The 10,126-nt window shown below is 36.9% G+C and overlaps 1 protein-coding gene across 1 annotated transcript; it reads left to right on the forward strand.

The window, feature by feature from the left end:
• Positions 1–2,953: 2,953 nt before the first annotated feature.
• On the forward strand, positions 2,954–3,611 carry LOC138895012 (uncharacterized mitochondrial protein AtMg00810-like). The gene has a single exon (XM_070179699.1). The coding sequence runs from the start codon at positions 3,084–3,086 to the stop codon at positions 3,609–3,611; it is 528 nt and encodes a 175-aa protein (XP_070035800.1). The 5' UTR covers positions 2,954–3,083.
• The last annotated feature ends 6,515 nt before the right edge of the window (positions 3,612–10,126 follow it).

Here is a 10,126-nt window from a genome sequence, read left to right on the forward strand (position 1 = left end):
AAAAACTGTCCTCAATGAAAAATTGAATGGAATAAGGAAAGAGCTGAATGAAGAAATAGAAAGAAGGAACAGGTTCATTCCAAGAAGAATAAAGGATCAACAAAGGCTATGGTTGCTGCTTGGGGAGAAAGCTCAGATTAGGACTCAGATGATAAAGATGAAGATGAACAAGCACTTATGGCAATTGGAGAATTCGATGAGGAATGTGAAGTAAGTATAATCCATCTAAAAGACAAGATTAAGTTTTTGTCTAAAGAAAGGCTATTTGAGTTACTTCTAGATTTCATTGATGAATCTGAGCATATAAATAATGAAAAGAAACAACTGTCTAAGGAATGTGTGATTTTAAAAGCAAAGTGTAAGAACCTGGAACTTAGAGTTAGTGAGACTGTAAGTGAAAATACAGCACTAAAGAACCAGGTTCATGCATTTGAATCAAATGTCCTAGAACTTAGATCTGAAAACCTAAAACTGAAATTAGGAACAAGTAAGAAGACAACTGATTGCACACAACTCACTCTAGAAGAAAATGTAGGTAAACTAAAAGATGAATTGTATAAGAAGGATGAGCAGGTAAGAATTTTGACAAAGGATCTAGGCGAGGTCAAGCATGAACTAGACAAAACTTATAAATGGAACAGGTCCTCCGATGCACTGTCATGGCTACAGAAACATCACAGTAGCAATAGAAGAGGAATTGGCTTTGGGAATCTGCCACCTAAATGGGATCCCAAAAGCAAGTATCTCACACTTCCTGAGAACAAAATTTGCACACATTGTGGTAAGACTGGTCATTATAAAAGTGAATGCACAGCAACCGAAAAGGCTAGTCAAAAGAATAAAAAGTTTGTTCAAGGGAAAAATAGGTTTCCAGGTTGGGCTAAAATGAATTTGATTTATACTTTTGCCTAAAAAGAATTTGATTTATACTTTTGATTTAAGACTGACTCTCACTCGATTGAGAATGTCTATTTGATAGACGACCTAAAATACAGTCTAATTAGTGTATCACAACTGTGTGATAGAGGTAACTTGGTAGCATTCACCTCTACAAAATGCTTTGTGATTAATCTTACTACTGACAAGATTGTTTTGCAGGGAAAAAGAGTGAACAATATATATATTGTAGATCTGTCCACACTGTCAGAAAATGAACTCACTTGCTTAAGTGTGTTGGACAATGATCCCCTCCTTTGGCACAAGAGACTTGGACATGCAAGTCTGAGTCAACTCAACAAATTAGTCTCCAAGGACCTGGTGATAGGGCTGCCTAACATCAAGTTCAAGGAAGACAAAGTTTGTGAGGCTTGTGCAAGGGGGAAGCAGGTAAGATCCTCTTTTAAATGTAAGAAAGTGGTAAGCACCATCAGGACGATGGAACTAGTCCATATGGATCTCTGTGGTCTAATGAGAACATTAAGTAGAGGTGGTAAAAGATATGTGATGGTGCTTGTTGATGGTTACTCTAGGTTTACTTGGACATTATTTTTAACATCTAAAGATGAAGTATTTGACATGTTTACTTCTTTTGTTAGAAAAACTCAAAAACAACTAGGTAATCAACTTGCATCAATTAGGTCTGATCATGGCACTAAATTTGAAAATGCTAAATTTGTTAAATTTTGTGATGAGCATGGCATAGATCATAGTTTTTCTGCTCCTAGGACTCCACAACAAAATGGATTAGTTGAAAGAAAGAATAGGACACTTGAAGATATGGCTAGGACTATGCTTCTTTCTAGTAAACTGCCCCATAGCTTCTTGGCAGAAGCTGTAAATACTGCATGCTACATCATAAATAGGTGTATGACTAGACCTCTTGTAGAGAAGACTCCATATGAGTTACTTAAAGGGAGAAAACCAAATATATCCCATCTTAGAGCATTTGGATGCAAGTGCTTTGTGCACAACAATGGTAAAGACTCCCTAGGCAAGTTTGATCCAGAAGTGATAAGGGAGTATTCTTGGGATATTCTTCACATAACAAAGCCTATAAAGTCTATAACAAAAGAACTATGTGTGTTGAAGAAAGTATTCATGTGGTTTTTGATGAAACTAACATTCTTTCTGAGAGACAGGTTCATGATGATGAAGCAATTGGGCTCGTAAGAAACTTAAATGAAACCACATCCCAGACTGAAGCTGCACTGGAAGAAGGAACATGTGATGGAACAGGTTGTTCCACCCAAAGCAACATGACAGGGGGAACAGAACAAAGAGAAAATGATCCCCAAACCTCAATGGAACCTGTCCATAAATTTGTTACACAACAGCAAAACACTGAAGGAACATCAAAGGAAAACTAGTTGGTTGTGAAACCTTACAAGTATCAAAGTTCTCATCCCATTGAGAACATAATTACTGATCCAACCTATGGAATTAAAATCAGATCTTCATTAAAGAATTTTTGTGCTTTTGATACTTTCTTATCTCTTATTGAACCTAAAAATATTGCTGAGGCTTTGCAGGATGCAGACTGGGTAAATGCAATGTAGGATGAACTCAACCAATTTGAAAGGAGTCAAGTTTGGCATCTGGTATCAAGACCCTTGGACAGATCAATAATTGGCACAAAATGGGTCTTCAGAAACAAACTTGATGAAGATGGAACTGTTACAAGGAACAAGGCAAGATTGGTGGTTCAAGGATATAGCCAGGAGGAGGGCATAGACTATGATGAAACCTTTGCTCCAGTTGCAAGGTTGGAAGCAATAAGACTCCTTATAGCCTTTGCTGCTTGCATGGAATTCACCCTCCACCAGATGGATGTCAAGAGTGTCTTCCTCAATGGCTATCTAAAGGAAGAAGTGTTTGTCAAGCAACCTCCGGGGTTTGAAAGCAAGGAGAGTCCTGATCATGTGTACAAACTTGACAAAGCACTTTATGGGCTCAAGCAGGTGCCAAGAGCATGGTATGAAAGATTATCAAAATTTTTGCTTGACCATGACTACAAGAGAGGTAAAATTGACAATACTTTATTCTTGAAAGAAAAAGGTAAAGATCTCTCGGTAGTTCAGATATATGTTGATGATATAATCTTTGGAGCAACTACTGATAAGTTAAGTAGAGAATTTGCTAAACTAATGGGGAGTGAATTTGAAATGAGCATGATGGGTGAGCTTAATTTCTTTTTAGGCTTACAAATTAAACAAAATCCAAATGGAACTATGATCCATCATCAGAAGTATGTAAAAGAGTTGCTTAAAAGGTTTAAAATGGAAGATTCCAAAGAAATTGACACTCTTATTGCAACAGCTACAAAGTTGGATATAGATGAACCCGATTCATCTGTCGATCAGAAATTGTATAGGGGAATGATTGGCTCATTGTTGTATCTCACTTCTAGTAGACCTGACATTGTCATCAGTGTAGGCCTTTGTGCAAGATTTCAGGCAAATCCAAAGGAGTCTCACTTGATTGTTGTCAAGAGAATTTTGAGATATCTAAAAGGCACCACTGATCTTTGTCTTTGGTATCTAAAAGGTAGTAATTTCAATCTTGTGGGATATGCTGATGCTGATTTTGCAGGTTTTCTTGTGGATAGAAAGAGCACCGTAGGTATGGCGCACTTTCTTGGCTCATGTCTTGTGTCTTGGGCCACCAAAAAGTAAAATTAAGTGGCCTTATCTACTGCTGAAGCTGAGTATGTTGCTGCTGCTTCATGTTGTGCTCAATTGTTGTGGATCAAACAATAATTCATGGACTTTGGAATTGATTTTGGTTGTATCTTTATTTTTTATGATAACACTAGTGCAATTAGTATGACCAAGAACCCGGTTCATCATAAGAGAACTAAGCACATAGATGTTAAGCATCACTTTTTGAGGGATAACTATGAAAAAGGGTTAGTTTCTGTGGAATTTTGTGCTACTGACAAGCAAATAACTGACATCTTCACAAAAGTCCTAAGTAGAGATCACTTTGAAAGGAACAAATTAGAATTAGGGATGATTAAGATCACCTAAAAGGATCAGTTCAGAATTCACAATGAAAAAAAAAGAAATTAAAAAAAAATTGAGAAAAAAAAATAAAAAGAAAAATTATTGGTTTTGGTTAGAAAATCTGAAAATGTGTATATAATTAGATTAATTTTTGCTCAGATTCATACTTTCAATAGTATACTCTTGTGCCATGTATTAAAATGACTCATTAATCTCTAATGATATTTTTTCTATTTTGGCAAATTTAGATTTACACAAGAAAATTATCAGTGAAGAACCCAGTTCATCAAGATAACACGGTATGTTTTCTACACTCTGCATAAGTTGAAATAATAATATTTGGATCATGACCAGAGTCCTACTTAATTCCAAACTCCTTTTGGACTTATCCGTTACAAGTGAACCCGTTCTGTTCAAAAGAGTCCCAACCGAATTGAAGTACCTAGATTCTAGGGATACACTCCAAAGTCTTTTCAAAACTAAAATTTAGTTTGATTGGACTTCCACACCCACTATCATCCCTTCCACCACCCCAACCTCTAAGAAAAGAGTAAAGATGCTTGCTCGCAAGGTTGTTGCGGGGAGAGAACAAATTTGGAGAATAGGTTTATACTAGTAGGGTCTAAAGCAGGTGTTGAAACTATAGAGTCTGGAGGAATTGGTGGTAAAAATGAAAAAGAAAAAGAAAAAGAGAGCAAGGGTGTTCCAAGTGTTGTGAGGGGAAAGGGTAAAAAAAGTGGTTGATTCTTCACCCACTCCTATGAGTTTAACCAAATACACAGGTGCAATGGTTGTTTGAGGAGAAAAATCTGTTGGAGTAGAGGAGAGTGTAAAGAAAACAGGGGGAAGTGGGTCTGGCAAAGCCGCTGAAAGGCTGGTTCAACTTGGGAAAAATATAGATGAACTTGTTTCATCTTAACAGGAAACCCTCGCAGACCTACTGAAGAGAGTGACTGAATGTTATAATCCAAAGAAGAAAGGGAGGTTGGTACAAGCAAGGATCATTTTGGGACAAATACGTTGTCTGCTTGTAACTATGAAGTCCATGTCACTCCTAAATAACCTGGTTCATCTAAGAAGGTACTAGTAAATATCAAGGTGCGAGCCTTGGTGTAAGAAAGTAGGGCTAAGGATGCTGAGATTGAGAGGCTGAAGAAAAGGTTGGCTGAGGTGGAGACTGAGAAAGATGCTCTCAGAACTGAGCTGCCAAGAGAAAAAGAGAAGAATGATGGCATTCTTCTGGATATGCTGAAACTCCTCCAAGCCAAAAACCAAGCACCTAGTTCTTCCAAACCTTAAACTCCTAACCCAGTGTAGACCTTTCAGTGACCCAGTTTGGGATTTTTTTTGTTTGCTCATGTTTTCAGTATTTTTATTTCTTTTTATTCTTTGTGGAAGAATCGTATCAATCATCAATGAAATTCACTATTTTTGCTCTAACTATTTGTTTATATTTCTTTGATGGTTAAAATTCTTAGCTTGATCTATGATGATTAATCCATGATTGCATTTGAAGTAGCCCCAGTGGCCATGAGTAAGTTTTAAAATCTGGTTATCTCACATTTTTTATGCAACTTTTTGATGATACGAAAAGGGGAAAAAAGGTTGTGCTTTACACTTTGAACAATGATGTTTATAACCTAATGAACCTGGTCCTTGATGATACGTGATAAAAAGGAAAAATGTTTCTAACATTGTGTTGATGTTGAGCTAAGTTGAAATAGGGCCTAAGCTTATGGAAGCACATAATTTGTCATCATCAAAAAGGGGGAATTTGTTGGACCAAGTAAAGGATAGTTTTGAAGATTGACAAAGGAACTTAGGGATGAACCAGGTCCATCACTGGTAGGCATAGACACAGGCAGATTCAAAGCATGTGAGATGCACATGCAGGAGATAAACGAAATTTGGCATAATAATAGATATCTCCTGGTTGAAAAGATTGCATAATTGATAAGGAGAAGGACTCCTTACTCAACGAGAACATTATCCAAGATAAGGAAGGAGTTAGGAGTTGAGATTAACTAGAACTCTTACACCAAGGAAGAGTAGCATTAGAAATTTAGTTATTTTCTACTCCGCTAACTTTATAAATCGTAGGATGTTCTCATTCTACAGGTAACGCACAAAAGCAGAAGTTAAACATGAATTGAGAGCAAAATAACAAGGCATTTTGCAAGCAGTTCATGTATGATTCAAGTGTGCGAACCTGAAGCTACATGAACCAGATAGAAGAACCAGCTCCAAGTGTCTGTCTTTTATTCTAGTTCAATTGTAGTAGGTGTTTTCATACTATACCTTTCAGCTTTATCTAGAGGCAATTATAATATGTACTCACAGTATTCAAGTTAGAGTTAACTTGAAGTTATCGCAGCAGTTAGAGGCTGATTGCCACAACGGGATTAGAGTTAATCCTAAGTTTACAAAAGTATTTTGTAAATGCAGTTTTTGGCTCAGTGATTTAGTGGAGAGTTTGGAAAAATCCTACTGGGAAGTAGGTCGTAGTTTTTTCATCTTTTGAGCCAGGTGTTTTCCACGTAAAATACTTGTGTTCTTTAATTTCTGCATTTATTATTCAGCAACAGTAGTATAAGGAACACATAGAAGAATCAGATCCTTCTATAATCTGTGCACGCGAAAAATTGGACACCACACAAATCGCCCCCTCTTGTGTGGTATTGAAGTTAAAACATCACATTGTGTGTGAGGCAACAACTGATAAAGTCGATTATTGAAGAATTCAGTCCGCAAATTATTCATATAGTGGTATGAGAGCTTCAATCTCCTTCTCAATGTGGAATTCGTATGATTTAAAACTTCAAGAAAAAGTAGGACATCATATGTTAAAATTCGGAACTTGATCGGCATCATAAATTTATGTAAAATTAGGAAAAGTCTTACACAGTACAACTTTGTCCATTATGAATTAATTTAATGAAGATATATTTTATATTTTGAAGGCCATAAATGTCGATTAAACTTTTAAGGATGTTTTAGTCGATCAATATTTAACGTGGAACATTGGTGCTTTTAATATATATATATATATATATATATATATATATATATATATATATATATAACAACAGTAAATATTATCATTAACAACTAGAAAAACAACATATATAAAGAGCACCTACTTCCGAGTGTTAGTCTCGCCAATATTACTGTATTTGTAAATAATAATTCTGTAAAATAAAAGTTATCGTAATGAAACAGTAATTAATTCGAGCCCACTGAATTCACAGTGTTTCCTTAAGGAATTTAATCCCCTCCTAGTACCCAAGGTTATGGATTATTTCCTCCCAGGATAGAACGAATAACACACTGGTGTAGTGGTACTTCAAACCCCAGTGTTTCAGCGAACACAAAGTTCGGTAGCAAATCACACTTACAGTTGCTTTGTTTGAAGTTAAAACAATGCAGAACGAAGGAGTAGAGACTCAGAAAATCGTATGGAAATGCTGAGAGGAAGGAGTGCAATGTATAGCCAAATCTGTTGAGTGATTTCAGTTTTGTGTCTTGTGTATTGTGTGTGTCTTTCTTCAACAGCTGCTGCACATATATATAGCAGCCAGTGTTGAAGAAGAACAATCGTCCACCCTCCATGGTAGAGCAAGCATTAGCTTGTTTGTGGAGCAAGCACTTGTTTGTGGAGCAAGCACATTCATGGTGGGAAGAGCATTAGGCGGCTGCTATTGCAGCTGGTGGTCAATACACGGATTGGAAAAATATCTGTTACAAATGCGGATAATCTTAAGTTAATATTTACTATTAACAAATAAATTTGGTCCAAAAAATTAATCAATCAATCGATCATTTGACCAAATCCAAATCCAAATCCAAATCCGAAGCCGAAGCCGAAGCCGTAGCCATAGCCGAAGCCGAGCCGAGCCGAGCGAGCGACGACGACGACGGCGCGAGGCTTGCTTTCTTCTTAACTCTTTAAGAGCTACAAGAAGAGCAATTATATATATACCCACCAAAAATCTTTTCCTCTTCCAATATGGGACAATGTCTCATTGTCAAGAGGGGGAAACTTAAAATTTTACTCAAAAATTTCATTTTCCCTCCATTTCCCATTCACCCTCATTTTAAGACTAATTCATCTTAAAAATAAAAAACCTCAACAATCCCCCACATGAATGAGGAATGGCTATATCACAGAAGTATGCATGGAAAAACTGTGTGATTTACAAGCAAGGATTAATCGCATCTGGATAAGTAGGTTTCCCTTTGAACTTTCCGTAGTGAACTTATGTCGGATATACTCGGTCAATCGGTAGATTTGATATCTTTGAACCGTCGATCTTTGGTGTATATCTAGACAATCATAAGTCACACAATCAACCCTTAACTGTCTTTGGTTCTCATTTTTGTGTTCGTTTCAGCCATGAACACCGCCTGGTTTCATAAGTTCGTAGAGAACTGGCCTTACAAAGTTCTCCTTGAAGCGGCTAACACTTCACACTTACATAGGTGATTCCTAAACGCGTCATCCTGTAGATACACTATTTGATATACCCCGTATCAAATTTAGAAATTATTAAAAAGCCTTAATACTTTATCCTTGGTACTGAACATTGTCTCATCACGAGAACGGACTAAAATTTTATTTGACAATGTTGAACCGTCATTAATGACTTTGTTTGATCTCCTTGAACCTAGATCTTGGGATCTCCAGTCTTCTAGGTAGAGTTACCGCCACAATGACTTGTTCTTGGCCATAGCCCCATTCCCCTTGATGATTTCTCAACTACCTCTCTAGTTAGGCCTTTTGTAAGTGGATCCGACACATTATCACTTGACTTTACATAGTCAATCGTGATAATTCCTCTAGAGAGTAATTGCCTAACGGTTTTATGTCTTCGTCGTATATGACGAGATTTACCGTTATACATAACGCTCCCAGCCCTTCCAATTGCCGCTTGACTATCACAATGTATGCATATTGGTGCCAACGGTTTGGGCCAAAATGGAATGTCTTCCAAGAAATTTCGGAGCCATTCAGCTTCTTCACCGGCTTTATCTAAGGCTATGAATTCAGCCTCCATTGTAGAGCGGGCAATACATGTTTGTTTGGACGACTTCCAAGATACCGCTCCTCCACCAATAGTGAATACATATCCACTCGTGGACTTAGAATCAGTTGAACCAGTGATCCAATTTGCATCACAGTATCCCTCAATCACCGTAGGGAATTTACTGTAGTGCAAGTCAAAGTTCTGGGTATGTTCTAAATATCCCAAAACTCATTTCATTGCCATCCAATGAGATTGGCCTGGATTGCTCGTATATCGACTCAGTTTACTTATAGCACAAGCTATATCTGGTCGTGTACAATTCATGATATACATTAAGCATCCCAACACACGAGCATAATCCAATTGTGATATGCTTTGGCCTTTATTCTTTGCTAATGCAAGATTCACGTCAATTGGAGTCTTTGCAACTTTAAAGCCCAAGTGCTTGAATTTTTCAAGTACTGTCTTAATATAATGAGATTGTGACAATGCCAGACCTTGAGGAGTCTTATGGATCTTAATTCCCAGAATTAAATCAGCAACTCCCAAGTCTTTCATATCAAACTTGCTATTGAGCATACGCTTAGTAGCATTTATGTTGGCAATGTCATTACTCATTATCAGCATATCATCCACATATAGGCAAACAATGACTATGTGATTTGGAACATTTTTAATGTACACACATTTATCACATTCATTTATCTTAAAACTATTTGACAACATTGTTTGGTCAAATTTCGCATGCCATTGTTTGGGTGCTTGTTTTAGCCCGTAAAGAGACTTAACAAGTCTACATACCTTCTTTTCTTTACCTGGAACCACAAACCCTTCAGGTTGTTCCATTTAAATTTCTTCCTCCAACTCTCCATTTAAGAAGGCCGTCTTAACATCCATTTGATGAATTTCAAGTCCATACACTGCAGCTAATGCTACTAACATCCGTATGGACGTAATTCTTGTAACTAGAGAGTATGTATCAAAGTAGTCTAGACCTTCTCGTTGTCTATACCCTTTGACTATGAGTCTTGCCTTGAATTTATCAATAGTGCCATCATCTTTGATTTTTCTCTTAAAAATCCATTTAGAACCCAAAGGTTTATTTCCAGGAGGAAGATCAACCAATTCCCATGTATGGTTGTTCAATATGGATTCTATTTC

The sequence above is a fragment of the Nicotiana tomentosiformis genome, chromosome 6 (assembly GCF_000390325.3).
Source record: "Nicotiana tomentosiformis chromosome 6, ASM39032v3, whole genome shotgun sequence".
NCBI lineage: Eukaryota > Viridiplantae > Streptophyta > Magnoliopsida > Solanales > Solanaceae > Nicotiana > Nicotiana tomentosiformis.